General features: G+C 41.3%; 7 protein-coding genes across 10 annotated transcripts in view; 3 read left to right on the forward strand and 4 right to left on the reverse strand.

Moving 5' to 3' along the window:
- Positions 1-23,011, reverse strand: part of mwh (multiple wing hairs) — a 34,296-nt gene that overhangs the window by 9,324 nt on the left and 1,961 nt on the right. For 3 of the 4 annotated variants that reach the window (XM_070207881.1, XM_002046393.4, XM_015175457.3), the window contains exons 3-4: positions 15,931-16,276; positions 15,627-15,869 (exon numbers count right to left, since the gene is read on the reverse strand). In XM_070207881.1, coding sequence (XP_070063982.1) covers positions 15,627-15,869; positions 15,931-16,250 — 563 coding nt within the window. In that variant the 5' untranslated portion in view covers positions 16,251-16,276. Of the gene's footprint in view, positions 1-12,834; positions 13,699-15,626; positions 15,870-15,930; positions 16,277-23,011 lie in introns of those variants that run through there. The other variant, XM_032435429.2, reaches the window with a different exon arrangement.
- Positions 4,513-4,995, reverse strand: LOC6622546 (lysozyme A/C). The gene has a single exon (XM_002046395.3). The coding sequence runs from the start codon at positions 4,978-4,980 to the stop codon at positions 4,558-4,560; it is 423 nt and encodes a 140-aa protein (XP_002046431.1). The 5' UTR covers positions 4,981-4,995; the 3' UTR covers positions 4,513-4,557.
- Positions 8,693-9,211, forward strand: LOC116650757 (lysozyme A/C). Its single transcript, XM_032435431.2, has one exon. The coding sequence runs from the start codon at positions 8,717-8,719 to the stop codon at positions 9,137-9,139; it is 423 nt and encodes a 140-aa protein (XP_032291322.1). The 5' UTR covers positions 8,693-8,716; the 3' UTR covers positions 9,140-9,211.
- On the reverse strand, positions 13,899-14,392 carry LOC6622078 (lysozyme A/C). The gene has a single exon (XM_002046397.3). The coding sequence runs from the start codon at positions 14,375-14,377 to the stop codon at positions 13,955-13,957; it is 423 nt and encodes a 140-aa protein (XP_002046433.1). The 5' UTR covers positions 14,378-14,392; the 3' UTR covers positions 13,899-13,954.
- LOC6622553 (lysozyme A/C) lies at positions 14,931-15,433 on the forward strand. The gene has a single exon (XM_002046398.4). It carries the CDS (start codon positions 15,012-15,014, stop codon positions 15,372-15,374), a length of 363 nt encoding a protein of 120 aa, XP_002046434.3. The 5' UTR covers positions 14,931-15,011; the 3' UTR covers positions 15,375-15,433.
- Positions 17,067-17,633, reverse strand: LOC6622042 (lysozyme B). Its single transcript, XM_002046400.3, has one exon. It carries the CDS (start codon positions 17,601-17,603, stop codon positions 17,172-17,174), a length of 432 nt encoding a protein of 143 aa, XP_002046436.1. The 5' UTR covers positions 17,604-17,633; the 3' UTR covers positions 17,067-17,171.
- On the forward strand, positions 19,981-22,184 carry LOC116650756 (ester hydrolase C11orf54 homolog). The gene is made up of 2 exons (XM_032435430.2): positions 19,981-20,153; positions 21,196-22,184. Exons 1-2 carry the CDS (start codon positions 20,057-20,059, stop codon positions 22,077-22,079), a joined length of 981 nt encoding a protein of 326 aa, XP_032291321.1. The 5' UTR covers positions 19,981-20,056; the 3' UTR covers positions 22,080-22,184.

The following is a 23,011-nucleotide window of genomic DNA, read 5'->3' on the forward strand; positions in this document are numbered from 1 at the left end:
AAAATAGTCTGTTAAAAACTACAAACTTCAGCTAAGTGCAAGACAATTTTATTTTATTTCAAGTAGTCTTTTTTTTTTATCAATACAAATATAATTTGAGCTATTTTTGCATTTGAGCCAAGAGAATATATATAAGTATTTAAAGAAGAATTTCAGGCACAGCGTCTTTTGCTGAATTGATGCCAGAGAATGCCTTGTTTTTGTCAGTGTATCAGTATGAATGTCATTTCAGATAGTTGGACACGATATCTGAGGCTTTTCTCAGCCCGACATTAAGTCGCAGGTGATGAATTACCTGTTCTCTTCCGTCAACTTTCGCGCATACGTAATCCGCATTTAATCATGCGGCTATAAGAGGGTTCTCTCTGCCATCTTAGCTGGCCACAACAAATTTATCATCGCCTTTTTTCATCTGTTGTTGTTTTTTTTGCTTTTTTTCGGACAGCTACAGCTCATAAAAGTGGAGTTTCTCCTCGTGCTAAGCCGACACCTTGCCAAATTGTTTTTAGTTGTTACACAAAAAAAAAAAGAAGAAATACGAAAGAAAAAAATGAAATAAGCGCCATTTGGAGAGACTCTTGCCCCTTTTGGCCCGCTTTTAAGTGGTTTTTCTTTGATGCTGTCAGAGATACGAAGACATGAAATGTTCTCATGCCAGTTCCATTTCTTTAGCTCATTTGCATTTGTGAATGTTGTAAATTTTACCCACACACCGTCGACTAACAAATGAGATAAAACTATTAACAGAATTTAGCAACAACAATGATAGAGAAATGTGGCCACTTTTCAGTTGTCAAAAGTCGACTCTCAGTCGCAGACGCAGACGCAGTCGCAGTTTTTCCCAAGAGCTGTCAGCGGTCCGTCTTGTCCCTCTTGAATTGTGTTTGGGATCCCATCCGGACAGCTTTTTGATAGTCGACTGTCATGCTTGACAGCCTTTGTGCTTGACTCTAAATTAAAACCAGCTGAAAAGTGCGTACCGCAGCCAGACGAAGCTCAAATACCCTTTCCCGCAATTGGGCATACTCTACTCGAGTGCCAAATCAATAGATTTGTTCCACTTTGTTGCCAGATAGACTATCTAATTTTGTTGATTTTATATTGTCTGCGGTTAGACACTTCATTGATTAAGGGCCCTTGACTCGCCAATTATTGACTACACTGAGCGAAGGATCTTACAAAATGTTAAACCAAACCCAAACACATAAGACTATTTCCTATGTATGGAATATATTTGCCAATAGCCAAAATATAAATAAATAGTTTATAAAGTTGAGCAGTAAAACAGAATATTTACTATCAATATGTGCAAGTCTGTAGATTGTGCTATTTTGAAGATTGTTTATCTGGATTTAAGATTTTAGAAATATTTTAAGATTTCGATTCGATAACGAAAACTTATTAAGCTTCAAAACCAAGCTTCGAGTTCGTGCTGATTCTTAGCAGATCGAGAGTTGAACTTGTTTTAAGTTAATTCTCTCTTAATTTGCTCTCTTTTTTTTCGTGATTTCGTGTTCTTGTGTGATAATTAACTCTCTTATGACTCTTAAGTTGAGATATTTTGTGCTTAGGGATTTTTAAAGCTAATTTTCAGTACTTTTCTATCTTATTTAAAGTAAAAGATCTACAAATTTTGTATTTTCCAAAAATTGAATATCTGTATCTTATCTATAGTTGAACGATATTGATGCTCGCAAGCGCCACGATAGGGTGTAGAGATTGAGTAAAAGAAAAACAAAAATTTTCCAGCGCCCATTATGATTTTCACCGCGATTTGTTAACGACAGATTGCGCCTGCTGTGGGCCAGCCCCGCGCCCGAGGTAATATATCAACGGAGCTGTCTCTCGGCTAATATAATTAGGGTTTATTGTCGAAATAATAAGTATCACAGCAGGGTTCGCGGCCTGTGCGCTTGACACAGTTGCGTTTCGGGCTGGCAGGTGAAATGTTTATAATTTGTGAGTCCAATTTGTGATGTGACAGGTAATTGATGCCAAAAAGTAGTTCAGCGTCGTTTCAGCTCGGTTAACGCCGACAATGACAAGTCAAGATCATGTTTACCTAACCAACTGGAAAACAACAACGCGCCTCCGTAATCCAATCCCCCGGACATTGTGCAAGTTTAAGCAGCGCCTAGGCATGCGCCCCATATACACTCGGTAACCATATATCCACTCCAGGCTATACATAGAAGTCTAGATATTATATCTCGTCTCGGATTCGTTTCTCTTTCTCTCTCTACACTCTGCTGGCTCTGATAAGCGGAAACTTTGACTGGCCGCCATTTTGCTTTGATAAGAGTGAATCCCCCGAGCTGTTTATCGCGCGGCGCATTCATTAATTTGCCTCTGGGCATCTGCACTCGAGTTGCGCATATTAAAATCAGTTGGATTTTCGAGTGGCAAACACTTCAAAGCTCTTGAGCAACAGCCAACTAAGTGGCTAAACTGAGATCTGTAGATAATAATACAGAAAAAAAAAACACTAACTGCATAGAAAGTTTTGTGGTCTATAAGATGTTCAAATGCTTCAATTACTTTGAACGAATTTGCATACAATAATTTGGTATTTTGTATATATGTATGTGTATTGGACAAAAGAATGGCTTCTTCTTCGACTCTTATGAATTATATATAATCTTGATCAGAATTCAGAGCACACGGAAGGTCCCTTCAAAATCAATATATATTGTACCTCAGACAATGTTGAAATTGCTTAACCCATTTTTGTTTATATACATTCATATGCCACATATCAGAGCACAATTATTATTTAAAATGGACTTTTCTTTGTTTACACTGAAAAAATCAAGAATTTAGGACTTTTATTGTAGCTTTGCGGTCTTAGAAGTTGTTTAAGGTTGGCTTTGTTTAAGCTAAGTGCAAAATACTTGATTCAAATAAGTTTTTATCTCTCTGGAAATATATAACTTCCTTTGTTTCTAGCTCAGATCAGCTTGAGTTGAGCTGCGGAGAGAAGACAATGTCTCTAACAGCCTTTTACAGGGTATAATCTAGCTGGCAACTTTTATAATAAGGGTATTCCAGTAACTAATATAAATTGGCCTAAGACCAAGCTGCTTAAGATCTAGATAAATAAGGATGTTTTTATATTAAAGTATAACTTTAGTTTCACATAATTTTTTATAAAAAGAAGGAAGTTTTAGTGGAGCTCAACTTTAATTCACATCCTTCCTTCTTCTACATGCATCTGATTTCTTGTACAGGTTTCTCTGGCAGCTTTCTTATTTTCCTCAGCTTAGCTTAAGTAAAGTTCTTTCACACCTTTACATTCACTCTTTCTTTGGCCAAACCAATTAAATCAGCCACAATGCCTGACGTGCATACGAATCAAGTTAGTATGAAGATCATCTGAGCCCTTCAACCGATGCCAATGCGTCTAGCTGGTATCAGGCCGGGTTGTTTGTTATCTGTGTAGAGACCGCCATAACTTTACGGTAGACTGACTTTAAGCAGGTAACAGGTAACCGCAGCAATTGTATTTTGAGTGGGGGTACGTACTTAGTTGACCCGCCGCCCATGTCGCCGCAAGGGGCGCCGAACTCCGGCCCCAGGGCCAATTACATATGCTCGGGGGCCCAGTTGTGCTAATGTGCACAAATTATAGGAAAGGCTCGAGAGCAAGTACAACTTTGCACTTGGTGGAAGGAAAAGGTCTGCTGACATTTACACCGCCTACCCTCCCCGCCGGGACGGTATAATTTTCCAGTCTTTGATTTCCTGCTTTGTTTCAAGCCTGTTCGCCAGACGGGCTTTCAGTGTGACTCTCTGTTAATGCATTGCCACTTCCTTAGCCCGGTTCTAAGTTGCCCATTTACTGCCGGCTACCTGTATAAATTATATTGCCCACCGACTGTTTTTCCTCTTCCCATTAAGAATTCACTGACCGCTCCAAGTCAACGGCCTATTGTGTGAGTGAACGGTAGGGAAGTCTAGACAAGTTCCTCTCTCTCGATCTCTGTGCTCCGCAGATTGATTCTTGCTTTCGTTATGCGTTATTTGTTATTGGTCTTTCTTCAATCTCCTCTATGGCTTTAGAAAGCACACGAACATGTTAAGAGACAGCCAATTACGACTGTGGCAGAACGGCAACCGACAGTCGACGGTCGACAATCGAGAATGGAAACAGCCCAAGACCAAAACTTCACTTTAAGAATGTCATTTATTAAGCAAAGCCAGAAGAAAGCACATTTGTCGAAGATTAAATACACACACACAGTAAATATAGCGAGATGCCATCATTGGATTTTCCCAATTTTTCAGTGGATCTTTTCTCAGAATCAAACCAACTGCTGCGACATCTGATAGAGAATCGAAATAAATGAAATATATGAAAACTGTATAAGAACATCATGTTCTGTTCCTTTTGGGCAAAGGCTCTAACATAAGTCGCTTTTGTTCTGGCTCTTCCATCCAAAGGAGCAAAGAGCGAAAAACCTCATGGAAAAGGAATAAGTCTGAAGGCGAGTTAGATTAAGGAAAGACTGTCAATTCAATTCATTAGGTTTCGAGTTTATTTTTCATCAACAAAAAAGCTTAGAAGCAGTCATCGATGGAGGGCAGAGCACCGTCACAGTAGTGCCAGGTGGACCAGGCGGACCAGCCCTGCTGGCTGAGCACCTTCTGGGCGCAGCGGACGGAGTGGGTGATGTCGTCGGTCAACAGGGCGTTGCAGCTCAAGGCGCACTCGTTGTACGAGAAGCGACCATTGGCGGGCTGGCACCAGTAGTAGTCGTTGATCTGGAAGATGCCGTAGTCGTTGGAGCCGTTGTAGTTCTCGGGGCCAACCACGCCGGTGCGGTAGGAGCTCTCGTGCTCGGCAATGCACGTCCACTTGTTCAGCTGGTCACGAGGAACGCCCAAGTCGGACATCTCGCGGGCCAGGGAGCAACGGTCCATGGTGCGACCCAGAGCGGGGGCGGCAAAAGCCAAAGCAACCAAAACAATGAAGGCTTTCATGTTGACAATTCTTCTATTCAGAAACTGATGAAGAAAGGCTAAAAGGCCTGGGTTTTTATAGGCACAAATAATCTATGCTAAGCGCTATCTGAAGTGGCCGCGTGATTTGCGACAATTTGCAGATTTGCCTTTCATTATCGAGAGTACATTGCGGCTAATCAATTGAGCAAAAGTCTGTTAAATTAGTCAAAACCTATTACTAAGTAGATAAATAGTATGTGCCTTATATGGACAGCAAGTAGCGGGGTTTTAAACTCGAACAAGCGCTTAAATTAGCCCAGTTAATGAGTTATGTGTGTTAGGCCAAATGCTAGTACTTAAATGTTAACCATTAACCTGGTTAACCTTGATTTTTTTATTGTTGTTATTATTATTTTTTTTTTTTGAATTTTCGTGGTCTTCGTTTTGCAATTACCATGCCTTAAGCGTTGGCTATTGATATTTAAAGTAGGCTACGAGCGATGCTTGTTTACATCTCAGAGCTAAGCGCAGAAGGCAGCACTGGTCTTCGGTTACCAGTGCTGCCAATTGTGCTTGTTTTACGTTCAATTTGGATTTGTTTTGTACTTTTTCAAAGTGCAATTGCGGAACAAAATGATTAACAAAGCGGGCAGCGGGTAAATTGTGTTTTTTTCAAACGTTTTTAGCTTTTTTCCCCATTTATTTATTTATGTTTTATCTTAGCTTATTTTTATATATTTTGTATTTATTTTTTGTTCGTTTTAACCTGCTTTATTTAAGATTTAAGTGCAATTTATTTATTTGTATATTTATTTTTGATATTTTTTTAAACTGAAGTCGACTTTTTTTTTACTCTAAGCTAAATAATTGAGCTGTGAGAGTTTGTGAAAAGCTTCCTCAAAAACTTCGCTCTGATAAAGCTGAGCTATATATTATTTTGATTTACATATGCAGCAGCAATAATTGTTGTAGCTAAATGAAGAAAACAGCGAAAACTCATAACTTTTTGCTTAAGCCCATTTTGTCGCCTCAAACGAGCTTCGTTTCGCTCCTTCTTGCGCTTTTTTTTTTAATTTCTTTCTTTGCCAACACTGGCCAGACCTTAGAGCTACTTGGCCTGCAACTCTTTCTTGAACAGAACTCAACCGTGTGTACTTATGGCTATATTTCATAACGGTCGCAAGTTGAGTCGTTAAAGCCAGTGACTCGGCACAGAGCCCGAAGGCTAACACACATCATCAACGTGAACATTAACGACGCCAACTCAGATGCACATATGGCTTTCTCGACATGGAGGCTGACAAGAGATAGGCCGCAGTCTAAAGACCCAACCGCAACTATGCAAAACCCGTCATCGCCGACGCTACGCGCTGTTATATTAACCCCATTCAAGCTCAGGCATGGAGCATCATGCATTGTACACTGAAAGAAAATATAGCCAGCAGCTTGTGCCCGACTTGGGGCAAACTCGAAATTATCTGACGAGTAGATTATCATATTTGAATACGAATTTAGTTGTACATTAATTTATGGCAAGTCTAAGACTTAAAGTTCTTAAAGCTGAACTTCATAAAACTTAAAAAAAGTTTTTAAATACTTAAGCTACATTTGCGCTTAATTTAAGTACACAAAATCTGAGCATTAGTATTTAAAAGATAGCTATCATCAAATAGCTTAAGTTAAGTTAGGTTCACGGTTAAACTGTAACAACTTAACTTTAGCATTAACTTGGTTTTCTATGAGTGTATCTGCGTAATAAGTTATGTTGGGAGGGGCACCCGCTGCAACCACACACAAATCTTCTTTCCACCAACTCCATCAATTGCTAGCGGTATTCCTTGGGTCCCGGGGCAGCACTTGTTGATCTTAAGGCGACCACAGATTTCTACACATTTCTAAGAAAGTTGTTAACCTCTTGGCATTGGGTTAACAGCGAAAGACAAATGACAAAAGGCTACTGTATAACCATTTGGCCAAATGACTGACAAAAGTGGCTTGGAGCGTGACCCTCTTAGATATCCATGAATTATCGATTTTCTAACCGGTTGCTGACTTGTGAATTCTTCTCTATTCACTTTTACTCTTGTTTGTCTTATAAGCTAATAAGTATAAGTAAAACCTTTCGACTATCAGCCAACAGCTTGACTTCGTGTATGGGTCAGCTAACAGTTCTTAAGTCGGGCAAGAATTTCTAAAAACCTCATCGCATATGCATGAGCTTCGGGCTTTGGGCATACGCAATCACCTCTGACCAATTATGCGTCATTTATATAAAAGTCGCCGCTAATTGTCCAATTAAACGTCCAAAATGATAGCAATAGAAACTACTGTTACGATAATAGACCAGATAGTCCAAACTATATGCCCAGTTCAAGAACTTTTCGCCCCAAATTTGAGCTTGTTCTGTTTCCAAATATTTCGCTCTAACGGGGCCAAATGATACTCAACTGCTTAAAAGTCTGCATATCAAGACGTCAAGAATGTTAATTGATCCGTTTTAATCTTTTTTCGCATTTTATCAGAGTTGTTTAAGGGTTCGTCTTATAGTTCAAATCAACTGCCTGTCTTTAGTTTAGGTTCTTCAACCTGTTCGTCTACATTCCGAAACCCAGTCTTTGCCTTAAACTTTAATTAAATAATTATATTTGTAATTTACAGTTGCCCTTTCTACTGAAATTATGTTATATCGTACATATTTTCATAAAGAAATATCGGGCTAGATTTCAATTTGGTTAGATCCAATAAATGGGATCCACGCTATTGATGCCTTGGAGTTCAGTTCCGTTCGAGTTTCGGCTGAGAATTTTTTTGGGCTACTGAACCACTAAATGCTTGGCTCATATTAAAATATAAATGAAAAATTTTGATTCGAATCGAAAAATCATTTAACCTCAAAATCAATAGAAATTAACTAAAATATGAATGATATTTTCTTAATAAGACTTTCTACAATCTTTTTTAATCAATGCAAAAGTGTTGCCCAACACTTAAATCTGTATTAGCACGGCTGCTTAAGAACAAGGGTGACCAAAGCGGTTTACCATTCAACAACTATTAATTTGGATTTTTAGGGTGACCAACGCGAATTCAAAGAAAACTGTCACTTTCATGCGCAAAAATGTGGAGAATGTTGAATGTAGAGAATGTTTGTCAATAGCCTCAAATGAGTTTCGCAAGAGTTTCTACTTTTTGTTTGTATTAACGCTTATTAAGTTGAAATGAGCGCTAATCTAATTCAATGTGTGCCGTCCATAAATAAAACCATAAAATTTAGAAACTTTTGCTAAACAAAACAAACAATTTGTTGCGTGCCCATAAAAAACTGAACCTTTTTGCACATTTTCTCTGATAGAAAGTAAACTCGAATGAAGCACAGCAAATGACAGCGGGTCAGTCGAATTATAAACAGACTCAGGTCTATTCGTTATGATATCAGAGCGCGACAAAAACGAGTCGAACCGGCGACTCGAGTAGTCAAGGGGCAGAACTCCAACCACAAATGCAACAAATATCATGCAGAAGTCAATTTTGGCTGGCAAATAGGGGAAATTAAATAATACAGCTGGGGTACTCTATAAACGTTGTATTACATCTCGAGACTTCTCGAATGTAAACGTATCAGATAAGATAGGACAGGCAAGGCCTTTAGCTATCAAATATTTGTAATTTAGTCAAATGCACTTAAGATTGGGTTACCTTGGCGATAATATGGCCCTATAAAAGGGCACGAATTGCAAGCCTTCGACATCAGTTCCTGAATAGAAGAATTGTCAGCATGAAGGCTTTCATTGTTTTGGTTGCTCTGGCTTTTGCCGCCCCCGCTCTGGGTCGCACCATGGACCGTTGCTCCCTGGCCCGCGAGATGTCCGCCCTGGGCGTTCCTCGTGACCAGCTGAACAAGTGGACGTGCATTGCCGAGCACGAAAGCTCCTACCGCACCGGCGTGGTCGGTCCTGAGAACTCGAATGGATCGAACGACTATGGCATCTTCCAGATCAACAACTATTACTGGTGCCAGCCCGCCAATGGTCGCTTCTCGTACAACGAGTGCGCCTTGAGCTGCAACGCCCTGTTGACCGACGACATCACCCACTCCGTCCGCTGCGCCCAGAAGGTGCTCAGCCAGCAGGGCTGGTCCGCCTGGTCCACCTGGCACTACTGTAACGGTGCTCTGCCCTCCATCAACGATTGCTTCTAAGCTGATCACAATTGGATTTATGTTTTGGCCAATTAAAGTAAATGTGCAATAAAATTTGATAATGTTCCTGAACTCCCTCCATGCTCTGTAGAAACTGAGTACTAAGAAGGTATATTGTGTAGGACAATAACAATATACAAAAAAATCAAGCAACCTTTTCAGGATGCTTTATTTATAAAAAAAAAGATCATATATACTTTTACTCAGTTACAAGGTTTAAGGAAGTTGATTCTAGTTAAACTTGTGGAACTCGACTTTAAGTTTCGGATTAAAAAAGTTAGATTTAGGCTAAGATGGAGCTTCTTAGATAATACCTCATCCATACCCTGGCCTGGCTCAGCTATAGAGGACTGCAGGACTAGTTTGTAGATTTTCCTGGGATGAGAACCAATTTATAAACCAATAATGAGTTTTTAATAAGTTTTAAACAGAATATTTATAGGTTTATAAACATAGAAAATGTGGCTTAATTAAAAAGCAATTTGTTCGACCATTAAAGCCAAATAGCTGGCAAATTTTCTCGCCATCTCTTTCGCATAGAAAGTAAACTTGAGGCTTTCGGAAGGTGGCCAACCGCAAATGACAGCGGGTCAACGCCAATTTATGGGCCAACCCCAAAAAAAAATTAATTATGATCGCTTGAAGCATTAAGTCCAAAAACCAGTCGAACAGGTGTTGAGTTTTGTTTATTTTTATTTATTTATTTATTTATTTTTTTGGCTGTGAAACGACATCGAGTTTAATTCACAGATAAAAATGTTAAACAAATAGTGCAAATATATCAAAACATGTGTCAGCTGAGTTCCGCATGAGTTGAATAGATGTCGTAAATGTCGAGGGTAACTCTGAAAATCGTTAGATATAACAATGTCGTATTCATTAGATAAATCGCTGCTATCGAGAGTTGATTGACAGTCGCCCAGGGCTGCTGCACGATATGTGCGCAATTATAAGCTGTTTTGGAATTTATAATCACATTGGCCGCCCCTGGTCAAACATTGGCAGATTCGGAAATTGGGAGAAAGTGGCAAAACCAACACACAATTTTACTGTCCGTCACAATCGATTTTACAAACAAATCAATGTCGCATCAGAAAATCAACAACTCAGAAGTTGGCTACGATGCAACGCAACGAGTCCAGACTATGTTCAGATCGGACAGGCAGGGAATATATTTGGTCTAATGTTTGATTCCTAATATATATATAATAATATTTTGCTCTAATATTATTTTTATAACATTTACAATTAGCTTGTAAATCAAGATGGTTTCTAACTTAATTGAACATTCTTCAAGCACAACAAGATATTTTAAGAACTAAACAATATTTGACTTAACCCAAGTCATATTAATATCTAGAGCAGGGTTCTTCCCCCAATGCTTGTTGTAGTTTCTTATCTAGTTTTAGTTCTTAGAATGGAGTTTATTTTGCTTCTAAAGAAAAGAGTTCTTTTTCGTTCTGTGTATTCATGGTCTAGGGGCAATCCCCTGGTGGAAAGCCAAGTGCAGCGCAAACCTATCGAATTGTAGAAGTTGTTTGAATGTTTGTCTATCTTAAGTGCCTGCGACTGATATGGCTATGGAGATGTCTGCTCGCGTTCGATAGCCCTCAAGATGTGCACACGTCCCAAACTAACCCAACTTGGAGTAGTTAATGCAAATTGAGAGCTTGCTTGATTATTTGTGTGGACAGCTGGCCTTTTAGCTAACTTGGATGGCAATGGCTGCCGCTCTAAACACTTTATACCAAATGCTTTGGGCCAATTCCAATTGGTTCAATTAGTCTTGCAATAAGTAAGGCGGCACTTATTAGGGTGTGCAACGCTGAGATACCCTGTAACTAGTGTAAATGGCATCTAAATGGCATGCTTGCTAGGCCTTTCTTTAGTCTCATATTGTAGTTTATTAAGATATTTGCATACCAAACTAAGTCCAATCTTTTCCTTAATAATGATGAACATTCTGACTATAGAAGTCAAGCTTAAATGAAAATTCAGAGCTGGAATCGATATTTATCGACGTGGCTGCTGTCAAATGTAAGCTACCTTTTGTGCTGACCGAATACGATAAAACATGCATAATGGCAACTGCGCCCATTTCCATGCAGAGTACAGGGTATACAAGGGTATAGCCCATTGCCTAAGCTGCACAAAGAGCGGCTTTAAGCGAATTGCGGTTACTCAATCAACAATTGCCTCATTTGTCAGGTGTCCAACAGCTGTCTATTGTTGAGTTTCGAAACCGACTGCAGCAAATGCCCTAACTCGTCTTCAAAACATGCCAAACAAAGAATTTGTGCCTAACCGCAAAATGCCGTGAAAAGAAAATTTCTGTTTAACGAATTCATATGTATATATCTCGCTTTTTTTTTTGGGGGGGCTTAGCCGAAAGTGTTTGAGTAGCTCGTATGTTGGCCAGTCGGTTGCGTGTGACGCCCAACTGTCCAGTTGGAGCGTGTCCAATGCATAAGCTATTTATTATTAACAATTGTTAAATCAGACCGGAACACTTTTCGTCCAACTATATACAGGCATATGGTCTACCTGTATTTCTTATGTGTGTGTCTGTGCTGCCCACTGATGTTTCTTTTATTGTTTGTCTTACACTTCTCTCGGCGGCAAGTGGCATTGTTAGCAGCTGCAGCTCGAGTCGGGCAGATTGGGGCATGGGGCATTCGAAGATTGGACCGGAAGGGGAGGGGGGGGGGGCTTGAGGGGATCGAAGCGTGCCGTCGCCAATTCAATTTTTCATCTTTTCCATGGCGCTTTTTGCCGCTTTCGAGTACGGTTAAATGTAATTTGTCTGAAATTGCTTTTTTTTTCTACCCTGTATCCATTTGATGAAGGGTATATTGCAGTTGATCAATTGTATATGTTACAGCTAGATGGAGGCCTCTTTGTCCTTAATAGCAGTCGAATCGAAGTCTTTCTGTTTGTCCGTCTGTATACTACAAATATATAGTCCTATTATATGCAGATTTAGTTAATTTTTAAGACTAAGAAAAACATGTACAAGTTTATATAAATGCATACTACAACGTTCAGAGCAGGTTACAGGGTATATCAGTGTACTTATTTGGAGGAATAGCCCATTATTTATTCTTGATGATATCTATTAACTAATAATTGGACTTAATGTGGTTCAAACAATTCAGAATAGCTTACAGGGTATATTCAAGTCGGGCATTTCCCTCTTTCTTGTTTTGATTTTTACTTCAACGCACACACAACAATTTATGTGGTCACAATATTTTTATAGCATCGACTGCCAGCCTAACGAGCACTTGTTGTCTTCAAGTGGTTCTATCAAGCCAAAAAAATAAATAGTAAAAAATAAAAAACTGGCAGCACTGGCAGTTCAATGCCAATGCTGCCCACACATAAGCGCAGCTCAAGAGGCTTTGACTAAGCCCTGAATGTATTTGTAGTCGTATTTATATTTGGCTGAAAGAAAGTTCAGCCCTATTAGCATATGTGCTCATACATATGTATGTGTGTGTGTGTGTGTGTGTATGTAGTAAGATGTAGATTAGCTGGTGGGCGTAGCCACATGAGAGTTGGTGGGGGGGAGGCAGAGAACAATGGCATGTCATGGGCAACTAACTGTATGGGTCGTCAGACTGTAAACCAGCGCGAGAGTTGACCGTTCTAGTGTAGGGGAGGACGTGGGAGGGGGAGGCGGTGATGTGACTTACCTCGTTTGCTTTTAATCCGTTCACACTTCTAGGCCAAAACGAAATCCAATTTGGAGCATATATGCGAGCGAAATGACACGATTTGGAATTGGGCCAATGCAGAATGTTCTCAAAATGTCTACACACACACACACGCACACACATACGCGCGCAGACACTTTTCATATATTTATTTTGAGCTTGTAAAAGTTGGCTTTCTTGCACTTTGCAGCGTCATCGAAGAACAAGAAACATAAATTGAGAAGATTAGCACAAAGCGAACGCGCAAAGTTACGGTTGCAATTGTTGTTGTTGTTGTTGTTGTTGTGGATGCTGCAATAGGCCAGTTGCAGAGGCCAGCACCGGGCCGGGCCAGTCAGAGTCGTACTCGTTTTACCGTTAGAATGCAATCAGCGCGCGCTCGCGATGCTGTTAGCTGCCCCGAAGAGGCAGCGGGTGCGAGCAGGAGAGGCCACTTTTCTAACCAATAAAAAAAAACTTGTTTCTCTCGAGAACGCACCGCACGACTTTATATATATGTCTGTATATAAATAACTATATGTTTTTATCGCGTAATCGCGTCTGCGACACGTAACAGTGGCTAAGGTGAAGGTATGGAAATTGTGAAGCAGGAGCAGCCAGTGTTACCCCAAACTCTAAGAGTGGCCGGTGTTGTCAAATATGTTAACAGTAGAACCTTCGCCTTGAAGCTGCTAGTTCTTTGCTCTGCATTTGACGATTGCACTTTGTTAGACCTTAAACACGGCTAGCAAAGCCATCGTTCGTTTTAGCCAAGCTAAAGCAGAGTCTATCTCGATTAAGTCAAGACACGCTGCGATTCGCACGTCTGTTTCGCTGAAAAGTCACGCACTGACTGTGCCAGAGCCGAGGCCGGGCAACCGTAAACTTGGCTTCAACACGCGTTGACAGTTAGTTCGGCTCTCTTTCGCGCTCTCTCTCCCTCTTCCACTTTCTTAACTCGTTTAAGACGCGCTCTCCCACTTCGCTTAGCGCGTATAAGACACTGCTTGATCGAGTATAAGAGCTGCCAATTATGCGACTTAAGCGAAGTTTGAAGAACTCGATTTTTAGCTTTTCATAATTTTCACGTTTTTATTTAAAAGAAAAATCAATATCCAGTTTAGAAGCAGTCATCGATGGAGGGCAGAGCACCGTCACAGTAGTGCCAGGTGGACCAGGCGGACCAGCCCTGCTGGCTGAGCACCTTCTGGGCGCAGCGGACGGAGTGGGTGATGTCGTCGGTCAACAGGGCGTTGCAGCTCAAGGCGCACTCGTTGTACGAGAAGCGACCATTGGCAGGCTGGCACCAGTAGTAGTCGTTGATCTGGAAGATGCCGTAGTCGTTGGAGCCGTTGTAGTTCTCGGGGCCAACCACGCCGGTGCGGTAGGAGCTCTCGTGCTCGGCAATGCACGTCCACTTGTTCAGCTGGTCACGAGGAACGCCCAAGTCGGACATCTCGCGGGCCAGGGAGCAACGGTCCATGGTGCGACCCAGAGCGGGGGCGGCAAAAGCCAAAGCAACCAAAACAATGAAAGCCTTCATGATTAAACCTCAGTAGACTGATGTCCAACTGCTGAAACGCTTTCCCTTTTATAGGCTGAAATTATCTTATCCCAGTTGTTGCTATCTGAAGTGCGCATTATTATACATAGTTTTGTCACATATCTTTTTTGTTATTGACAGGCAGCTTTTTAATGTCAATCTTAACTAGATAATCGATGGGGCTTATCTTTGAAACTGGGAATAATTGAAAAGGACTTTTGAATTTGTTGTTAAGTAAGTTTTGTAAATAGGAAAAGACTGAAGCCTTTCCTTAAAAGAGGTTCCTAAATTACTTATATTCTGCTTGCCCAGCAGCTGTTTAGTTTCCTTACCGAGCTATCAATATTACTTCAATATTAAATAATATTATATGATAAATAGGTTCTTGTTTTTTTTTTCATTGCACTGCACTCGTATTATCACGTACAAACAGGAAATACCATTTTGAATTCAAACCAATTTCCCTATTCTAAAATACGCAAAGTACTCTAGATAAGTGCGCCTTAGAGATTATATGTTTCCTATAAAAGCGAAAGCGTTTTGGTAGTGGGACATCAGTTTTCTGAGGTTTAATCATGAAGGCTTCATTGTTTTGGTTGCTCTGGCTTTTGCCGCCCCCGCTCTCGGTCGCACCATGGACCGTTGCTCCCTGGCCCGCGAGATGTCCGACTTGGGCGTTCCTCGTGACCAGCTGAACAAGTGGACGTGCATTGCCGAGCACGAGAGCAACTACCGCACCGGCGTGGTGGGCCCTGAGAACTCGGACGGCTCCAACGACTACGGCATCTTCCAGATCAATGACTTGTACTGGTGCCAGCCTCCCAACGGTCGCTTCTCCTACAACGAGTGCGCCTTGAGCTGCAACGACCTGTTGACCGATGACATCACCAACGACGTCCGTTGCGCCCAGAAGGTGCTCAGCCAGCAGGGCTGGTCCGCCTGGTCCACCTGGCACTACTGTAACGGCTATCTGCCCTCCATCGATGACTGCTTCTAAGATATTTACCTGGACAACAATATTCGCTAATAAATGAGTTTTTCAAAAAAGTTTCCTTTTCTCCTACCGCATTTTGTTTAAAACCAACCGGCCAAGCAGTGTAATTTGGCAAGCAGTGTGCGTTGGAAAGCAGTGCGCTATGCCTGCCAGAAGTTATGCAACACTTATTTGTGCTGCTTGGCTGACAAAAGCTGCTTGCTTCGACAGCTGAGCTGCCGTCAATTTTGAATTGTGTATTTGCTTTTGGCTCACCTGTAACACATAGATTTGCCGGGTTCGTAAATGGAGTCCAGCGAATAATCATCCGCATTGGAGCTGCAGGCGTTGGTGCGCTTTTCCAAGGCATCCTCATAGCAATAGCTGCAGCTGCAGCAGGAGTACTGGGAGCAATAGGAGGAGGCGTCCATGTCTGTGATGCCAATGGAGCACTCCTCATCCGGCTGCGTCTGTCTACGCGGCGCCGGCACGGGCGTGACTTTCTGTGGCGCCGGGCGACTGCATGGAAATAAAGGAAAATGGATTAAACAAGCCAAATGGAGGAGATGGAAGTGACTACCTCTTGGTGCGTGTGTCCATGGTGTCCATGACCACGTTCCAGGTGCGATGGATTAGATAGAGCAAAAAAAGCATGCGTGATGTCTCGCCGCCGTTGGACGTTCCATTGGCCTGGCCAGAGCCCAGATAGCTGCTGGAGCCTAACGGCTGCCGGCTATCGTCTGGCTTCTCTTGTGGATAACGCGCCGGCAGGGTCTTAGAGCGATACTCATCCTGCAGACAATATTCGCGCTTGTGCTGCTGATAACGCCGCCGCGTATTAAACTGAGAGTTGGCCTCCGCGCTGCTGCCGCCAGCTCCCGCTGCGATCCGATTGCCCATCACAATTGGCGCCAGTCAAACATTGCCTAATGTGACGGGGACATGAAATGTTAATAACCAGGCAAAGATTCGTCTACAAAGATTTGTGTGTGCGTGTGTGTGACCTAGTTCCTAACCAGTTACCAGCTAAATGCGCAAAAGTGAAGTGAGTCGACCAACATCTGCGAATGGGCGTTGGAATTGGGTCAGCGGCGAGTTCTCGACATCTCATCCAAAGACGCCAATTGAGGTCAACTTCGGACCAAGAACAAGAAGCCAGCAGCACATAGATGGCCATAATGGCAGCTCCTTGGCGATCTGTTCTCAATAGGATTGAGGAGCTGCCGCTTGCTAATTATGATCAACTATCTGTTTGCGATACTGATGGACTTGCGTGGACGCGGACCAGTTTGGTCTGTAATCTGCTTGGACATAAGCATGGACATGGACAGCATGATTAGATGCGTGCAGCGTACACGCTGAGAAAATTGCATCAGCATATTTCACTTGAATTAAGTGCAAAAGTGGTTTTGTAAGACGGAACAGACATATATCAAGAACTTTTTCGAAAATCTAGATATCTTTATAAAATACTTTTTTATTCCCAATTTTCTATATTTCAAATATTAATATAGACAAGCTCAAGATTATTGAGTTAAAAATTCTCAACTAAAGAACTTGTTATTTTGATTTCGAAGCTCCAACACTAGCATTCACCAACTAGAGTCAACAAATTTGACGTGTAGCTGCTAGAATACTAAATACAGATGAAGTTTCTTTCATTTTATGGCTATCGCCAACATTTGCCCATAAATAAAAAAATCAATAGGCACTATATCCAGAGGAAAATAACTTGCATTTATTAAGGCGAGTATGTGATTATACCCATTGTTGGCTTCTCATAATCTGACCGTTTTTATTAATAAAAAGTCAATATCCAGTTTAGAAGCAGTCGTCGATGGAGGGCAGATCACCGTTACAGTAGTGCCAGGTGGTCCAGGCGCACCAGCCCTGCATGCGCTGGATAAGCTGGGCACAACGGACGTCGTTGACAATGCTGTCACTCAAGAGGTCGTCGCAGTCGATTTCGCAACCGTTGCTGGAGCGACCGTAGGACTGACCGTGGGAGGGCTCGCACCAGTACAAGTCGTTGATCTGGAAGATGCCGTAGTCGTGGGAACCATTCGTGTTCTTTGGACCAACCACGCCGGTGCGGTAGTTGCTCTCGCGCTCGGCAATGCAGGTCCACTTGTCCAGCTGGTTACGAGGAACGCCCAATTTGAACATCTCGCGGGCCAAGGTGCACCGGCTCATGGTGCGACCGAGAGTGAGGGCGGCAAAAGCCAGAGCAACCAAAACAATGAAAGCCTTCATGATCGAGACTAAGCAAAAGACTGACGCACTTTCTTATATATGGAAAAATATATACATTTATAACAAAATAGAAACCACACCTATCAAAACGATTAGATTTCCGAGGATGATATCATTGATAAAATTAAATTTGCACACATTCATTCATATTTAATTCACTATATATAAATATATTTGCAATTGCGATTGCTTTGTATGCTATGCACTCTCTCTCTCTCTCTCTCTCTCCGCTCTCCTACTGTCTGTGTGTGTGTGTGTGTGCGTGGATCAGTTGTTTTTCGCATGGGTCTATCTGTGTGTTTGTGGCGGTGAGCTTTGAGGCGATGGCAAGCAGTTCGATTGATTGAAGATAGCAGGTTCGATGCCGGCTGAGGGAAATTATTTTTAATTTGAATTGACGCTTTTTTGTTTATGAATGCTAGTTCAGGGTATACTCTAGTCTTATTTTACTCAAGTCAAATGCAAAAGTTCTTGAAAGGCAGCATTTGTGTTAAAATTTCCTATTTTATGATCAAATTTCTTTTACTTATTCCCAAAATACAATATTTTTTATTTAATTTTATCATTATTCCATATATTATATTAAAACTCTTGCAATAAGTATTTCTCACTTAATCCAAGTTTTTGGAATTTGAGTTCGAACTAAGTTTTTTTCCGAGTGTATTGACTGTCATCGCCAGACTGCCCAGCTAACAGGGGCATAGAATTATTAAGTAGGCAGCTGATATCTGCCAGAAGCAGTTCAATCCGCAGCTCAGGTCAACAATTCATCAAATTGACACTACGCACAAATTTGTCCGCTCTACACAGAGGCTCTCAATGGGAACCTTATCATCGAATGGTGGCAAACCTGACCGCTAAATGACTCTACAGGTCCCTATCTGCGGCTGCACTATCTCAGATGGGAGGTAAGCCTCGAAAGTGTGTGCACAGAGGGCTTATCAGTGTACAGTGAAAGCTCTGCAAAACGGACAAGCAGTTGTTGTCAGTGTAAGCAAGAGCGACAGCTAGACGAAGTTTGAATAACCTACCTATGTCGATATGGCAGGTTAATAGTAATGCTCATAATTGCTGACCTTGCTCGAGATAAAGAAGAAAAGCGGGAAAGTTGTTCAAAGAAAATCTTAATTTTCGAGCCATATAAAAAGTTTCCAGAATCTTTAATTTTTTCCCCACTCAACTTTTACTTCAAACGGATGATTTCTTAATCAACGAACAAAAACTGGAACTGAAGCTGTTCCAAACCTTTAAATTTGGTCAAGTTAACTGAACCTAAATACAGAGCGGCGCCTGCTGAATGGTCTAGTACAGTAAATACTCATTAATGAAGAGTTTATCACGGAACATTCTTTGCTAACTGTATTCCATTAAGAAATCGAGCAATTTCTATACGAAATGCCGCATAATGGCAAATATACATTAGTCGCACATAATCTTTAGATCTTATTTTATAGATCTACACACAAAGTCTTTCGAATATGTAAATTAGAATGCAGAAGCCAACAGATGGGTGAGGGAAGACTAGAGATCGAAGACGGGAGTTGCGGCAAAACATTTCGGACACAACTTTAAAGAGCAACCAGTTTCTTTTTTTTTCGAAGTGACAAAGTGTAAAGAAGGGGAAAGTTATCAGGCGCATGGAAAATTTTTAGTAGGGTATGTTGAAAGCTCTAAAAAAATAAACAACTTGCGTAGGAAAAATAAAAAAAATAAACAATAATTAAATATGCATGTTGGACTAAAATTTAGTTTAAATGAGCTCGAAATAAGTAAGCGCTAAATTTCTATCAAGAAAAAACAGCTGAAAATGAGAAATTTTTTAAGCAAATATACAAAAAATCTTAAGATAAGACAAAAGTATGTTGAAACATGTTAAACTCTCGAGAACTCAGAAAGTGAAGCCGAAATCTTCTTTATAGTTCGAAACTTCCGAGAACCAAATAGAGAAGCAGAAATGTTCTTTTAAGTTCGGGATTGGGAGTGGAACACAACTGAGGGATTTCATAAAAGCATAGATATATTACGATTTTCAATTATTCTTAAAACAATATTTTTGTTTTTTGATGTTTCGGAACAACAGTTCTTGAAAAAAGAAAGTCGTATTCAGTTTAAAAGTTGCTAAGCAACAAATGAGTGCAAAATTCTTGCCAAAGATACCATAAATCTAGGAGACAAGACATGTACTCAAGGCGTTGCTTTTAGTGAAAATGAATTTAGGCGCTAATTAAACATGTTTGTTTTTTTTTGTTGCGGAAAAACTGGAATATCATCAAAACCGCATATATCTTATCGCCCAGCCGGGGGTCACCCTGTACGCGAGCGGGCAATGTTAACTATAGGACAAGCCAGCCCAAATGCGGACTGCGCGACGGATTCGCTTCACAGTCGCGTTCGGAACAGACGTCGATCGAGTCGTAGCTTCAGGGCTTCAGTAATTGAAAGACGAAAGAAACATGAGCCAGAGCCAGAGCCAAAGCCAGCTAAATACAGCGCAGTTGGTCTTCGAGGAGAAGCCGCTGCATGTGCCAACGCTGGAGGAACTGCAGCAGGGTAAGCGGAGCTACTGCAGCAGTAAAATGAACGAGTTGCAGTAGCCGTAGCAGTAGCAGTAGAATCAGCAGCAGCAGCAACAGAGCAAATGACCTTCACAAACTGTGCCGAACTTTCCATAGCCGGTTTTTTTTTTTTTTTTTTTTTTTGAGGCCGTTCTCTTGGCGTGTTCTTATGCTTTTAAGTAGGGCATATGGAAATTTCCATAAGCTATGTAACACATAGAAGCAGACTATCTATAAAGCATATAACATATACCCTTGATCAGTATCAAAGTCGAGTTGCTGTCTTGATGCAACTAGGCATAGATGAGCTTCTTTTTATTTGTCGAATCGGATTACTATATCAAAAGATTGTCTTGAGAACTTAGAGAAAAAAAGGAAATCTAAATATTTTGATGAAACCCACCAATTTTAAATTTAAAGTACATTTTATATTCATATAATATAGCTTGTTTATAGGAACTTTCATACGTTATATACTCTTTATATATACCTTATGAATCTGTGAAGCATCGGAATATTTATATCATATAGCTCACATATAAACAATGGGTAGAGAATAGAATTTTTATAACAAAAATACAAAATCCTTAGCAGTTAATAGCATTCCATTATTAAGGAAAAAACTTCAACAACTATATCAAAATATTCCCAATTGATAGATCGGCTGTTTATATATCATATACTTCCATATCCCTTGGCTATATGGGAGCTGCCATATCCTAAAGTTTCTAGCAGAACAATAGCTACCCATTTTAAAAGAATTTCATAAACTATATCAAAAATTGATAGATCGGCTGAATTTCGATATATCTCATATACTTCTACATCGCATAGCTTCCATGAAAATCTTGCCAAAGGGCATTCAATCTTCGGCTTGGCAACGAAAACAGTTTTTGGTTTTGTTCATTCTCAGCACATCAAGAAATGTGACTAGCAGCTGGAGAGCTTTGGCGCAGCTTTTGGCGTTGTCTTGATTGAGGGCGAGATAAAGCTTTTGCATTGTATACATTCGCTCTCTCCCTCTCTCGCTCTCCCAGTTATACAGGGTGCGCTGCGTAAAAACTTTGCAACAGCCAGCGTGCAGGTGGGCGACTGCCCTGATCTGAAGGCGCCGCAATACGGCCTGGTGGAGTCGGGACTGGGCGGTAGGGCGACGCTGCTGGAGGTGGGCGGACCGCCGCATTTGTTGCCGCTGGTGCAGCGCGACAAGCTGTATAACATCAAGGAGATCGCGCGGAGAATACAGGGTGCCGGCAAGATATTTGCCGTAGGCGCCGGCGCCGGACCCTATCCCATACGCAGCTCCAACTGCGAGGGCATCTACAATCTGTCGGTGAGCGCATCGGACGAGCTGACCAACGGCAGCTACACGGCGACGGTGCGCGGCGAACAGGAGGAGTGCGTCCTGGAGCGGATACCCAGCACGGAGGCGCGCTGTGCCCTGCTCTTGAATCTATATCTGAGCCGCGGCGAGGCGGGACCCGTGCTCAAGATCAGCGCCAAGCAACGCAAGGGCGAGCTGAACTTTATTGAGTGCATACGCAAGGGCCTGGAGGAGCACTACGGGGATCGGGTGGTGGGCCTGGGCGGCATATTCGTGATCAAAAAGGGCGCCGCCCATCAGCACGTGATGCGCGACTTCAGCAAGACGCCCATCCACACAGACGCGGAGGTCAACGAATGGCTCAAGTTCTACGACATGCCCGCCCAGCTGAACGCCCTCGGCACTCTGGTCACCAAGGAGCACGATCTCGATTTGCGGCTGCAGCACTTTCACTCCTTCTCCTTTAGCAACTGGGGCGGACACTATCACTACGATACCACGCCCGACACCGTCGAGTACGAGGCCTATCTCAATGTGGCCGAGCGCGTGGTCCGTGTGGACAAGCCCCTAGCCACGCACAAGGTGGGCAGGGATTAGCGTTAAGGGTATGCCGCCAACTATTAATATTCCTTAGCATAAGCAATAGAAATCCAATAAATAAATAAATAAATTTATGTAATCAAATAAATATTGTTCAAACAACTTTGACAAAAAATGTTCACATAATTCTCTGACAATAATCTTTCAAATATTTTAACTTTAAAATTTAAGTTTTTAGAATAAAAATGTAGAATTCATGTTTTCAAGAGTATTTTCATGCATTATATTCAAGAAATCAGAAAAAGGGTCTTGAGAAGCAAAGATGTTCACGAAGAAGCAAAAACTTGAACAAATTCACAAATTTTCTTTGCAATTCATAAAAAAATATTAAATAGATTTATATTAAGAAACGTGGAAGCTTGTTCTATATATAAGTTACGTTTAGGGTATTCCTCCTATAATGTTAAAATCTTCTTTTACTCTCCTTTATATTTACATCTAATCTTCTTGGGTTATTGGTTATTTAAGAAACTATACTAAGGGAATTCCCCTTACATTGTGGGCACCTTTTCCAAATATCTCTTCATTATATTTACAACGAATCTTCTTGACTTTTCCCTTTCAATTATATTACTTCATCTAATTACATCTAGGCTTCTTGATTTATGGGACGGAGTTCTTCTAGAGGCTCCATTCAAATAATCTACACTAGGGGTATTCCCCTAACTTTTGACTGTCTTCTCGCTGGCTTATAACGGTAATAATAACACCTATTAAAGCCACTTCTCTTGATAATTCGATAAGTCTGTGTGACATGTCAGCTAATCCTTACCGTTTAAGCGACATTAGGGGTATTCCGCTTACAGCAAACACTCATTAGTATTTATGTAAACGATAGAAATGAACGCTTGTTAATATTTTCTATTTTTGGTAGCTTGTTTAGCTGTCCATTAACGAGAGGGTCCATTATGGGTTTATGTAATTGCCAG

The sequence above is a fragment of the Drosophila virilis genome, chromosome 3, assembly GCF_030788295.1.
Source record: "Drosophila virilis strain 15010-1051.87 chromosome 3, Dvir_AGI_RSII-ME, whole genome shotgun sequence".
In the NCBI taxonomy this organism is placed as follows: domain Eukaryota; kingdom Metazoa; phylum Arthropoda; class Insecta; order Diptera; family Drosophilidae; genus Drosophila; species Drosophila virilis.

Bases quoted from the DNA above. Each gene is read 5' to 3' on its own strand.
- LOC6622546 (XM_002046395.3), bottom strand. From the start codon at position 4,980: ATGAAAGCCTTCATTGTTTTGGTTGCTTTGGCTTTTGCCGCCCCCGCT.
- LOC116650757 (XM_032435431.2), top strand. From the start codon at position 8,717: ATGAAGGCTTTCATTGTTTTGGTTGCTCTGGCTTTTGCCGCCCCCGCT.
- LOC6622078 (XM_002046397.3), bottom strand. From the start codon at position 14,377: ATGAAGGCTTTCATTGTTTTGGTTGCTTTGGCTTTTGCCGCCCCCGCT.
- LOC6622553 (XM_002046398.4), top strand. From the start codon at position 15,012: ATGGACCGTTGCTCCCTGGCCCGCGAGATGTCCGACTTGGGCGTTCCT.
- LOC6622042 (XM_002046400.3), bottom strand. From the start codon at position 17,603: ATGAAGGCTTTCATTGTTTTGGTTGCTCTGGCTTTTGCCGCCCTCACT.
- LOC116650756 (XM_032435430.2), top strand. From the start codon at position 20,057: ATGAGCCAGAGCCAGAGCCAAAGCCAGCTAAATACAGCGCAGTTGGTC. The intron at 20,154-21,195 runs GTAAGCGGAGCT...TCGCTCTCCCAG, and splicing joins GCTGGAGGAACTGCAGCAGG to TTATACAGGGTGCGCTGCGT.